The following is a 12,767-nucleotide window of genomic DNA, read 5'->3' on the forward strand; positions in this document are numbered from 1 at the left end:
TCAAACCTTATCAAAGATGTCCATACAAATATGAGATCTACACCAAAACGTGAAAAACATACACAAAATGACTTTTATATGTGTCTAATATCTTATAAATATTAGTTGCCGATCTAGAAAAATATTTTGTATGAGACACAATATATTTATCTTTATAAAGTTGTTTTAAATACATCATATCCATACATGATCTAATTATTATACGGATATGTAAATAATTTTATAATTAATTAAAGAAATAATAATAGTAAACTTATAATTGACATTTCATTAAATCATGCCTACTAAAAAAACAAAATTAGAAGAAATTGTACATAATTTAGTAAATTATTTATAGAATAAATATATAATGAAAGGAAAATACACCATGTAAAAGTGTATATAAACACAAATTATAAATTTAGTGTGGGGTAAATGCCCTACTCTATCTAAAGCCTACACCTGCCTCTGATAAACACCTTATAACCTTATAAATACTTTATAAAATCTTATAAAACTTTATAAAATATCTTATAAAACATTATGAAAACATTGCAAATTAGGTTGTTTGGCAAAAATTTATAAGAAAAATGTACTCATCTCTAACATGAAAGAAAATACTCCCTGTCTCTAATAGTTTGATGTTTAGTATTTTTTCACATATTTTAAGGCAGAAAAATTATAATTAATTTATTATTTACTTTTGTTTTAATTGTTTAAAATGGTACGTTTTCTTCATCCTCACCTCTCTTTTCTTTCCCACTTCTCCACTTTTTACTCAAGTAAAATCAATCTGTTAAAAACAAATAAAATTTCCTAAAACATCTAACTATGAGAGAAGAGACATAGGGAATACTAAACAAAACAGTAGTTACTACTTTCCCATCTTATTGTATGTCTTGCTTTATTGCCCTTTAAAATCATTTAACAAATCGCAACTACAACTAACAATTTTTTTTTTTTTGAAACTACAACTCATAATTTTTGGTGATTTGCTTTGCAGAAAGGGATAAACAAAATATCTCTTGGATTTTGGGATATGACAAAATCTAAAAATTATAAAGAGATCCTGGAATAAATCTTCCCATAGGCTTTAATGTAGCTCTGGTGGCCAAACGAAGTTGGAGACTACTGCAAAATCTATAATCTCTCCTAGCAAAAAGTATACAAAGCTAAATAAAACTTTATATTTGTTTATCCAAAACAAAAGCCTATAAAGCTAAAAATTATCCTAGCTAGACTTCTTTTATGGAATAAAAGTAGCAATGGACATTCCAACCATTTTTGGATAAGCATATTAATACAAAGTAATAATTTACTTTTCAAGGGACAAAATAGCTAAGTGGGAATGAAAAACAAATAAAAGTATAGAACGGATATGGACCATATGGTCATTGACAAACGACAACCAACTAATTCCTCAAGACTCACACAAAGATATGGAGCTACTAATATGGCTAATTTAAAAGTCCTGTGACATTTTCATACCAAGGAAAAATATCTGCAATTTCATCAAAATAAATAATATTATTAGGCCATAACGTAAACCTTTGATACAAAGGATTTGAAGACACAGTTAGGTTATCATTGTTTCAAAGCCATTCAACTTCTACATTACATACCATAATGTTTAGCAAGATTGTTTACAGTTTGGACACTAATATTTCTTGGTCGAGCATTCTTCATGATGTTCTCCGTGTTGCAACAAAGGAACTCAAGAGGAAGCTTGTAGTTTAAACAAATTGTCACCTCCTCTTGCAATGTCGAGTGCATAAAGGAAATAAGGGACTAAGGGAAATTGCACACTTATCCATCAACCGTCACCTAGCTCTTCTGTTTTCTCATGATACTCAATAATGTATGTTTCTTTTATTGTGCTTAACAAGCATTGTCTCTTTCTTTTCACTGGATGGACAAGTGTGCAATCTAATTGTGATTAATAAGGCTTTCGGTAGAATTCAATACATGGTCTGAGGCCCAAAACATGAACAAACTGCATAAACTTTGATGAGCAATTTATTTTCTTTATGTCTTTTTTTTTTTGTAAAATATATTTTCTTTGTTTCTTACAATGTTTATTCTATTTTGTCAACTTCAGTTAGAAACTTAAGACTTCAGCTTAGTAAAACCACAAAGAATAAACATTGTAAGAAACAAAGAAAATATATTTTACTTCAGCTTAGTTAATTTCAATAAAAAAAACAAATGTTAAAAACATTTAAAAATATAAATACGTTTAATTATGACAATATACTCCACAATTTGGCGAATTTGTCGGAGTCTCAACAGATTTCATGCCAAGAAAATGCGAAGGATAAACCAGCTCATATAATATGCCTATATGAGACCAACTCCATTTCATCTTCGTTTTGTGATTAAGCAATACATTACCGATATGGTTACACTCTTTTGTAACGATTGATTAACCGAAAGTAATTTTTGTTTACATCGTATAAATTGTTTACGAGTGATCAGTGAATAATATAATTTGGAACGTTGCATATACAAAATGGTGGAATCATCTTAGTTTATCTATTATTTTAAGTGATCTATCAATAATACATCTTTTACTTTTTTAATAGTGTAAATAGGAAACGAATTGGTTTAGATATTTGATGGAATAGAAAATTAGAAAACAAATTTAAAACGTGGTGTTTGGTCCCACAATCAAATCAAGTGTAGGCGTAAGCTATGACGAAATGAAAACTATTTTACACTATTTAACCATATGATATCTCAAGTCTTTTTCCGACATCATGGGCTCCTCAAGAATCAGGGGTCGTCGAATCGAATATGCTTTTGCCTTCCCCGAAAATGATAATTTATTTTTAATAGAGAAGACGTTTGTTGGAAGAACGAGAGGCGAGTGAGTCACGTGCCACTCTATCCTCCAATGTCGATTGGTCAGTGCTGTGGCTGCCTCAAATCCTTGTCCACTGTATCTTTCTCTATTTAGCTTCTAATGATGAACAAAAACCATATCGTGATTTTGGTCATGAATAGCCTTATGGATGTGAATGGTTGCAGCGGTTGGGGCGGACAAATTTTTTTGCAGACTAAACTGTTTTTTATTTATCATTCAGTAAATATAGTCCGCAGTGGTGCGGTCCAATTAAAACAGAGACAAGACCACTGCAAACCGCTTTTACATACAAATAGAGTTGGATCGCAACGGTCTGTAGTCTGCCCCAAAAATAGAGTGGTTCAGACCGCAGATGGATTTGGCCGCTCTGACCGCAGTTACCATTCAAACCCTATATTTCTCTTTTGAATTGAGTCTTCATTTTGGCTTGGTCGTTTTTGTATCATCGACTGAACTTACACCCGCCCACTCTTTAAATCAATGCATTTACATGTCACTATGAAACAAAATAACACTCCTAGGTTATAGGATAACATTGAAAATAATTATCTATATGTATCTAGTTAAATACCAAATACTCGAAATTCCAACTCAATTAGAGTTTTACATTTAATTAGCATCCAAGTAAGTTGGATTTGCATTTGACTAAAGTTAATACACAACGTAATGATTGGTAGTTAAAATAGCAAAAAGATATGGTTGGTATACCAATTCAAATTTAAGTGATATTGTGTTACCGATATTTATTTCCAGATTCTGTCAAACTATACATGCACTGAACTTCTTCTTTTCGCTGAGGATCTAAAAAGGAGGGTTACTTTCGTATGTGTGAAATGCAAATTCCAAATTAGTAAATTAATTCACGATGGTCCAATGATTGCTAATTTTGTCTTTAAACTTAAATAACTAGGGTGCCATTTTTTTTTTTGTTGACAAAAATAGAATAAAAACCATTTTCTTATCAATCCTAGAAATAAGTTTGAAATTTCGTCCAAATTCTTTTTCTGGTTGGTTAAGATCTAAACCGCTCAATTAGTCCAAAACCTAAACGGAAGGCAAAATTGAATATATAAAGAAAACGAATTTTAATTCAAACTTGTGATTCTGTTCAAATTGTAGATGTTTAAACGGCAAAAATATGTTTTTACAGACCTCAAAATTAGTAGAAATTTTTGTTAAGAATATACGTAGTCATTTTTCTATTACAAGTTTATATAAACTTTCATTTCGTAGTATACTTTTTTATGTTACATATGTTTAATAACATTAACAATCTTTTAACAAAAATAGTACTCCTACTAACAAATATGTAATGCAAATCACGCTACACATAAAAATAGTTTTGGCGGGTTATAGAAGGCTCTATACATGAAATGAATACATCTAATCATCATCCTCTCTCTGTCGCGTAGTTGAAGGAGCTCTCCTCTGATTGCCCTTAAATATCTCTCTCTCTCTCGTCTTCTTCTACTTTCTCCTCCTATTATTTTTTTTTTCTTTCTTTCTTTCATTGCCTTTTGTTACGGACCATGAACACTTCATCATCGTTCAAGGTCTTTGCTTCTCCTCCTTTGATATTTTCCTCCAGACCACCAAAAAATGCTTCCCAGAACCCAAGATTCTCTTCCAAAGTCCCAAGATCCTGTCCTAAAACCATTAGATGCATGCGCGATTCTCTTAATCTCCGTTCGAGTCCGAACGCACCAAGCGCTCTTTCTTTCGCAACGGTTGAAGCTCCCTTGGGGACAAAAACCTCGGACAAGCTTCGCATCCTCGTATCAGAGTTCCGGTCCTTAACCGAACCGATCGACCGAGTGAAACGTCTCTTGAACTACGCGGCGGATCTAGCCCCACTAGATGACACGGCTCGCGTCTCGGCTAACCGAGTTCCGGGTTGTACGACTCAGGTTTGGTTAGATATAAAGATGGATGAGTTTGGGAGGATGAGGTTTAAAGCAGACAGTGATTCGGAGATCTCGAAAGGGTTTTGTTCTTGTCTGATCTGGATCCTCGATGGTGCCAAACCAGAGGAAGTGATGGGCGTGAGAAGCGAGGACTTGTCGGAGATGAACGTCGGGGTTCACGGAAAGGAACAGTCAAGGGTCAACACGTGGCAAAACGTGTTGATGACTATGCAGAAACGGACCATGACTCTAGTTGCTGCTGACGTGGCGCACCGAGGAGGAGAGAGACCACCGCATCATCATAAGCATGATCTCTTATTTAAATACGTTAATGGAAGTTACATGGAATCGTCAACGGTTCATGATTACTCCATTTCGTTGCTCCCCTTGTACTATGATTTCACCATATGAATGTGTATGGTGTTCATTTGAATTTTGTAAAAGCCCTATGGAAACATAAATCAAAGTTTGTGTTCTGTCTATCTTTGCAAAATCAAAGTTTGAGGATAAAGACCCTTAGGTTAGCAACAAATATTATGGCTAACACAAGTCTCATTATGTAAGAAGAATTTTAGTCGTTGGCGGCTAACCAGAATCGTCCGTATTGGTAATAAAGTCAACAACACCAACCCTGCATCGGATTTCTAAATCGTCCATGATATTTGGTACTCAATTTTTCTTACATTTAAGTATCACTTTCTGATACCATCTTGAGCTGAGTTTTGAATACAATGACGACAATGATCGAGGGACCAGAGATGGGCCTCACGATCGATATAGTTAGAGACACAATCACGAGTCAAATTTTCTCGTAGAGTATCATTATACCTTGATTTTCCTGATTTAAACATTTTAATTAACTTTTAAGGCTCTTGGGTCCTTGGGCTTGTGCTAACAATACTTTAAAGTTAGCAAACAAAACTTTGTAGAAAAGGTTAAAATAATGTAATGCTTTTAATATTTGTTTTTCTTTTTTTTTTTTTTTCTTTTTGAAACTATATAACCGCTTTTTGCAAGAAAAATAATTAGCCATTAAGTTAAAGGGCTTTTTGTAACGAAACATATATCTTGTAAATACAATTTTCGTGAAAAAATATTTTTAAGGTTTATCACTTTATGTATCAAATGACATTTTCACTCTAATATTACTATATACATATCTGGATAATTTTCAAGTTTTAAGTATTAAAAGTAATTTCAATAAATATGTCTCATCCATTTTGTTTCACACACTAAATGGAATAAAATATATCTAGAAATTATATATATATATATATATATATATAGGTTTTTAGGTAGAATATCATATCAATATGATGTTGCCAAAAAAGAAAAAAAAATCATATCAGTATGGATGACAAACATCTTTAGATCCATGAAAACTCAAAAAATAGTTATTTTACTTAGCAAAATAATATTTGACTAAACACATAATTTCAGTAAATTAGAAAAACTAGATTGGCAGATTAATGTATAGTCTCGACAACTTCTTTTCTGGTATCTTCATTGACGTTTAAACAAGGTTTTTCCCAAATTGTACATTATATTTTAAGTTCAATACTAAGTTTATAACTTATATAACACCAAGTCATATATACATATGCTATGATAATGTATATTTTTCTTTTTTTGTCAACATAATGTATATTTATTTTTCAAAATACTTATTATGCTATATATATATATATATATATATATATATATATATATATATATATCATTGCTCATATAAACCACACTTGCACTAATTGGGCACATGTGGATGTAGTGTAAAGGTTTAAAAAGCGACTTCATCTCTCCAAACAATATAATTCTAAGTCTAATAACAGTAAATGAATATTTGAACTATTTGGGATATTATTTTTATTTTGCTTTTCCGATTTGAATGTTTAAAACTGAGATTTCTTTGATTTTACTTGTTATATATGATTTGATAATATATATGTTTTAGATAAAATAGATTAAACCAATATGAAAGAAAAATAAATTTAGATCCATGAAACCTCAAAATGAGTTATTTTATCAAACAACATATATATTTTTAATAATATTTGACTAGATGCATAATTTCAGTGAACTAAAAAGTTGGATTGACAAATTAATGTATAACGCCTTAGAAGATAATTTTTTCACTGTCTTTGTTGACGCTTAAACATATTTCTTTACTAACTAAATAATAGAACATTATTATCTTTTATAATATCATATATCATAACATAATGAAATGCATTATATTTTAAGTTCGAATATAAAGTTGCAACTTATATAACATCAAATCATATATTGTGATAATATGTCTTATTTTTGTGCAAATGACTTATTATGCGTAACATACATTATATAGACATATATATTCCCGTATTGAACTCTAATTAAGTTTGTGTCTCGAATCTGTGGATCTACTGGAGTTGAAAAAATTTGAGGGAAAAATGGAATACCTGCTGCCTTTTATAATAGAGATTTTAGTTTGGGCTTTCTTGGATTTGTTCCCCAATAATTTTTTTTTGCTATGCGCCACTCCACCAACAACGAGAAGGGTGAGAAAGGTAAGTAAATTAAGTTTTCCAAACTGCTCAAAATAATGCTAGCTTGGCTGTAAATTTCATAATTTTGGTATATCAAGTGCATTATTTGGAATATCACCTAATTGTTTTTAAAAAACTATAAGATCTATAAACATAATTTTTTTTTCTAAACACATAATATTGTCATATTCATTGTATATAGTTAATCATTTAAGGTACTACAATGTTTTAACTAAACATATATACACATTCTATTAAATTACATATTACCCACATATGTGGCAAAATTTAACGAATATATGTGTTTTTATTTATAAATTGTTTAAATATATACATCAAATCTAATAGAAAACGTAGATACTAAAAATTTATGTAAGTACGAATGTATTGTTCGATTATATTTTAATAATATTTGACTAAATGCATAATTTACGTGAACTAAAAAGTCGAATTGACAGATTAATGTATAACGCCTAGGCATATCCTATTTTCCGGTTGTCGTTGTTGACGCTAAGCATGTTTCTTTACTAAATAATAAAACATTCTTATTTTTATAAAGTCGTGATGATTATATATTAAGTTCAAATCTAAAGTTGCAATTTATATAATATGAAGTCATACATTGTGATAATATGTATCATTTTTTACAAATATCTTATAATTAAATTTTATGAATTTTATTACAACAAGTGCATTATATGGAATGTCATCTAATTGTTTTAGTCATATTCATTGTATATAGTAAACCATTTAAGGTAATACAATACACATATTAGTAAATTACAACTCATCCATATAAAGCAAAAAAACAGCTAATATATTGTTTTTGTTTTTTTGTTAATATTTCATTAATTACTTAGAGATATACAATGAACCAAATAAAGAACATAAATCCTAAAAAATTTATGTAAGGAAGACTGAATTCTTCGGTTACATTTTACCGTTTCCTTTTCTCTCTCCAAAGTTTTCTCCGATTTAAACGTTTGAAAAAATCTGAACTTTTCTTCAATTTTGACTGAGCCCAAAAAAACCCTAAAGAAGAGAGCATCATCTATAAAACTTTTACCCAATTGACTTTTCTTTCCGCTCACACAGTTATCGTAGCCGTTGCTCTGTGACAACGATATGAGTACTACTACTTCACTCGCCTCTGGTGAAAAAAAGACGAACCTTTCTTCTCCCATGGCTGCTAATGCATCATCACCCTTGAGTTCTTCTTCCCCTTTGTTGATGATCCCAAAGGTCTTGCCTTTGACTATGAGGAGAAAGAGACCTACCCAGTTAAATATCCCTGAAATTAAACCGGCTCGAACTGAGACCTCCATTTTCAGAGACTTTGCTCACCAAAACGACGCCGTATCCCTCGGTGGTAACGGTTTTGGCCTTGTCTCCAGGAAGGGAAAGAAGAAGTTTATGGAAGATACTCACAGAGTTGTTCCTTGTTTGCTTGGTAACTCCAAAAAGGTATCTTTCCTTCCTTCTCTTGATTGGATATGATTAGGTTTGAAATCTTTGAGTGTGTTTGATGGATTGATTTTGAAGGGTTTCTTTGGAGTTTATGATGGTCATGGAGGTGGGAAAGCTGCTGAATTTGTGGCTGAGAATTTGCACAAACATGTTCTTGAGATGATGAAGAACTGCAAGGAGAAGGATGAGAAAGTTGAAGCCTTTAAAGCTGCTTACTTGAAGACTGATCGTGATTTCTTAGAACAGGTAACAAAAAAGAAGGATCTTTGAATTTATTTGCCTTCTTCAATCAATCTACTTGTGTAACTCACTGGTAGCAATTACACAGGGTGTTGTGAGTGGTGCTTGCTGTGTTACTGCTTTGGTACAAGATCAGGAGATGATTGTCTCCAATTTGGGAGATTGCAGAGCTGTTTTGTGCAGGGCAGGTGTTGCTGAGGCTCTTACTGCTGATCACAAAGCTGGAAGGGATGATGAAAAGGAAAGAATTGAGAGTGAGGTAAGGCTGTGAAAAAGTTGGTAACTTTTGCTGATTGTGTGTTTGAGACTTGAAAGAGTAGTTTTTGATACTTCTCCTGGAATTTTTGATATGTAGGGAGGTTATGTTGATCTTCATCGAGGGGCTTGGAGAGTTAATGGGACACTCGCTGTTTCCAGAAGCATTGGAGATGCAAACTTGAAGAAGTGGGTGGTTGCTGAACCTGAAACAAGAATACTTAAATTGGAACAAGAAATGGAGTTTCTTGTCTTAGCTTCTGATGGACTTTGGGATGTGGTCACTAACCAAGAGGCGGTTGACACCGTGCTGCGTGTTTTAGCTCAGAGGAAGACGCCTACAGAAAGTGAGGCGGAGAACTTGGGAGGGCAGGGCTTTGTCAATGTGAGCCCATCTTCGAAACTCCGTCGTGTTTCGCTGCTCGATTCACCACCAGCTCAATCTCCATTATGTGCAATGTCCCCAAGTAGCTACAACAACTCAGAGAACGAAGCACCCTTACCCCACTGCGAAAACGGGAGTCCACTTTCAAAGTTAAGGAGGACCACACCGGTGAGGCGAATGAAGATGGACTCCGAGTCTTCTTGGGCCAAGGCTGCTTGCAAAGAACTCACTAACCTGGCTGTGAATAAAGGTAACATGGATGATATCACAGTGGTGATCATAGATCTCGATCACTACAAATGCTGAAGACTCTTACCAACTTACTCTTTACATGCATATATGCTTGTTGAGTTGTCTCTATAGTATCATATCCCTTGGCAACTTTTAATGGTTATGTAGATTCTTGTTGATAAAATGATGAACCTATCTCACCAAAAAAATCTTATTGCTTACTTAATAAGTTCATATCATTGACAACCAAATCGTTTTCTTATATTTGTTTCCTTTCTAATGGATTAAAACAAACTCATAAGAGGAGAAGAAATGCTTGTTTCTTCTTGATGTCACTGCCTGTGGCAAGCCATGCTCAACCCGGGCGCTATCTTATCGAAGATAAACTTGTTAGCAGCTTGTGTGAAGTGTACACCATCCCACACAACAGCCTTACCAGGCTCATCACACGGCTTTCCAATGTATATCTCTTTACCTTTGACAGTCTTCTTCATCCCACATCCAATGCCCTTGTTGTAGTTATACTTCCCTCCATGTCCACAACATGAAATCAACGATCTCTTGAAACCATGACCCTGAGCGTGAAGAAACAACTCATGCTTGACAGAGTAGACATCTACATAACTGATGGCGGCTTCAGCTAACGAAGCTCTTAGCTCGATCACTGCTTGTTTCAAAGCGTGATTGAACTGTTGAGCTAAGTGGTTCAAAGATGAGACACATCCGTGTGCATCAAAGCCTGATGCTTTAATCGGAAACCGTTCAATCACATACGCTAAACAACCAATAGGTCCTGTGTTGTGAATCCAGAAGTATCTCCCTCCTTGTCCATAAATATTCTATCACCAAAATCAAAACAAAAGCACATTTTTATATTATCCTTTAAGCAAAAACAGAGAACAAAAGCAGAGAGACCAAACCTTGATAGCATTCTTGAACTGACTAATGATCTCAGGAACTTCGGTTTCAACTTGTTCCACGGTTTTATTAGCGAAGTAACCTGCAGTAAGATCGTTCTGTCCCATGTCAAACGTGTACAAAGCCTGTGAGAAGCTGTCTGCGTCAGGCAACATGGTCTTGTAAACCCCTCCACGACTACGAACAGTTTGAGATCTGTTGTGAAAATTGTAGAACTGAACAAACTGAACATCGAGTGAGAAAGGGCTGAATCCACTTTGACGTAGAGTAGAGTTAAGAGCTCTAATGGGAGACCCCGCAGTCGCGAAGTTAGCTCCGTGGCTGAAGTTTGAACCAACCGAGTCTAGAAACGCGCTTAGATATGGCAATCCAAGACTCTCCGCTACGTTTTCAAGAAACAAAGCCATATCAGTAAAACGCAAAACGCTATAGTCAATAGATAGAAAAAGAGTTTGGTTTTACCTATGAAATCAATGACGAGGCGACCGTCACAGTATCTTCCGGCGGGTGAGCCAAAGAAGGAAGAGCCATGAGGAGGACCAGCTTGGCCAAAAGCGGCAGAGAGACCACCGGTGTCGGAGTTAGAGTCACCAAAGTTAAAGATTGCTGGAAAATGACATTGTTGCGCATGCTTTGATGTTGATAGTGATAGGAATGAGGAAAGCAAAGAGAGAGTAAACAAAGAAGATATGATTGGATTCATTGCTGGAAAATGACATTGTTGCGCATGTTTTTTTTTTTTTTTCATTCAAAAAAAAAAGCAGAGGACGAAGAGATCTAACTCAATCACGGGACTATAGTTGTATTCCTAAAGATAAAAATAAAAATAATATATAGGGTTTATATTGGAGATGCAAACAAACAAACAAAAAAAGTAAGAAATGTATAGGAGAAAGAAGAGAAACGTTACCCCTAGGGTTGTAAATTGGTCTGTCCATAACCAAATGGACATGTCCATTTGGACACATACTGGTCATTTATGTGTCAAGACCCAAATACACCCACACCCAAATATGTCCAAACCAAATAGGACCATGACCAATTGGTCTGTCCATTGGTTGCAGATTGAAGCAAAATTCATAATTTCATAAACTCATAATTATAAAGCTAAAGGTTTATAAACTCATAATTATAAAGCTAAAGATTTATAAATTCATAATACACTCATAATACACTCATAATACACTTATAATACTCATAAATACACGAAGAAAGAGAGAAGCGGAAAAAAAAAAAAAAAAAAATCCCCCAAATAGTAAAAACCCTAATTTTTTAGGATTATTGGACAGCCCACGTCCAAATTAGTTTAGACCATATATAAATGGGCTAAATTGGTTTTAGGCCCATTTGACTGTTTTAAATTTGGTAATAACCAAAACCAGTCCAAATTAATTTGGACCGGACAGCCCATGGTTTTAGAGACCAATTGACATCTCTAGTTACCCCCACCAAGGCACTAAGAAAAAAAGGAAAAGGTTGGCAAAAACAAAACGAAATATCAGAAATGAAAAATAATTTTTAGGTTAATCTCAAATCTATTTTCGATTTGTTTACTAAAATACCTCTTGAGTCATATACAATATAATGATCTCTTTCTTTTGAGGATTTATCTTCATCTGATTTGTTTCTTATTATAGTAGCTTTCCATTTTCGTTTTTAAGTTTTTCTTTTTGTTGTATATATCTTGGCTTTTAAATATGTTTTGTCTATATTTTCTATCACATTTTTTCTCAAATCCTTTATGCATGAGTCCTTGTGAATTTATTTCTATGTCACGATTATCATGACGTATTCGACGAACCTTAAAAATGTTTGTTAGAATTTACGATGTCAAGGTTGCATACTTGTAGTTTAAAAGTTTCATAAATTTAAGGTAAAATGTAACTCGATAAATCCACGATATTTACCTTCTTCGCAATATTTTGAAAGCCTATGATATTTTGCAGGCATTGGCCTAGTGTCCACCAAGAATCACAGTTCTGAGAACACCAAACTTATCC

The 12,767-nt window shown here is 33.5% G+C and overlaps 3 protein-coding genes across 3 annotated transcripts; 2 read left to right on the forward strand and 1 right to left on the reverse strand.

Moving 5' to 3' along the window:
- Positions 4,149–5,230, forward strand: LOC104787801 (sufE-like protein 2, chloroplastic). The gene has a single exon (XM_010513443.2). It carries the CDS (start codon positions 4,372–4,374, stop codon positions 5,155–5,157), a length of 786 nt encoding a protein of 261 aa, XP_010511745.1. The 5' UTR covers positions 4,149–4,371; the 3' UTR covers positions 5,158–5,230.
- On the forward strand, positions 8,231–9,956 carry LOC104787802 (probable protein phosphatase 2C 14). The gene is made up of 4 exons (XM_010513444.2): positions 8,231–8,735; positions 8,814–8,984; positions 9,067–9,237; positions 9,334–9,956. Exons 1-4 carry the CDS (start codon positions 8,397–8,399, stop codon positions 9,922–9,924), a joined length of 1,272 nt encoding a protein of 423 aa, XP_010511746.1. The 5' UTR covers positions 8,231–8,396; the 3' UTR covers positions 9,925–9,956.
- LOC104787803 (alpha-L-fucosidase 3) lies at positions 10,043–11,558 on the reverse strand. Its single transcript, XM_010513445.2, has 3 exons — positions 11,230–11,558; positions 10,770–11,149; positions 10,043–10,688 (listed from the first exon to the last, which is right to left on the reverse strand). The coding sequence occupies exons 1-3, from the start codon at positions 11,513–11,515 to the stop codon at positions 10,182–10,184; spliced, it is 1,173 nt and encodes a 390-aa protein (XP_010511747.1). The 5' UTR covers positions 11,516–11,558; the 3' UTR covers positions 10,043–10,181.

Source organism: Camelina sativa, chromosome 5 (genome assembly GCF_000633955.1).
Source record: "Camelina sativa cultivar DH55 chromosome 5, Cs, whole genome shotgun sequence".
NCBI classification, from domain to species: domain Eukaryota; kingdom Viridiplantae; phylum Streptophyta; class Magnoliopsida; order Brassicales; family Brassicaceae; genus Camelina; species Camelina sativa.

Excerpts from the sequence above, each read along its gene's own strand:
- LOC104787802 (XM_010513444.2), top strand. The coding sequence starts at position 8,397 with ATGAGTACTACTACTTCACTCGCCTCTGGTGAAAAAAAGACGAACCTT. Across the intron at positions 8,985-9,066 it reads ATCGTGATTTCTTAGAACAG|GGTGTTGTGAGTGGTGCTTG; the intron begins GTAACAAAAAAG and ends GCAATTACACAG. Across the intron at positions 9,238-9,333 it reads AGGAAAGAATTGAGAGTGAG|GGAGGTTATGTTGATCTTCA; the intron begins GTAAGGCTGTGA and ends TTTGATATGTAG.
- LOC104787803 (XM_010513445.2), bottom strand. The coding sequence starts at position 11,515 with ATGAAAAAAAAAAAAAAACATGCGCAACAATGTCATTTTCCAGCAATG. Across the intron at positions 11,150-11,229 it reads CCTCGTCATTGATTTCATAG|CGGAGAGTCTTGGATTGCCA; the intron begins GTAAAACCAAAC and ends TTGAAAACGTAG. Across the intron at positions 10,689-10,769 it reads AGTTCAAGAATGCTATCAAG|AATATTTATGGACAAGGAGG; the intron begins GTTTGGTCTCTC and ends TTTTGGTGATAG.
- LOC104787801 (XM_010513443.2), top strand. The coding sequence starts at position 4,372 with ATGAACACTTCATCATCGTTCAAGGTCTTTGCTTCTCCTCCTTTGATA.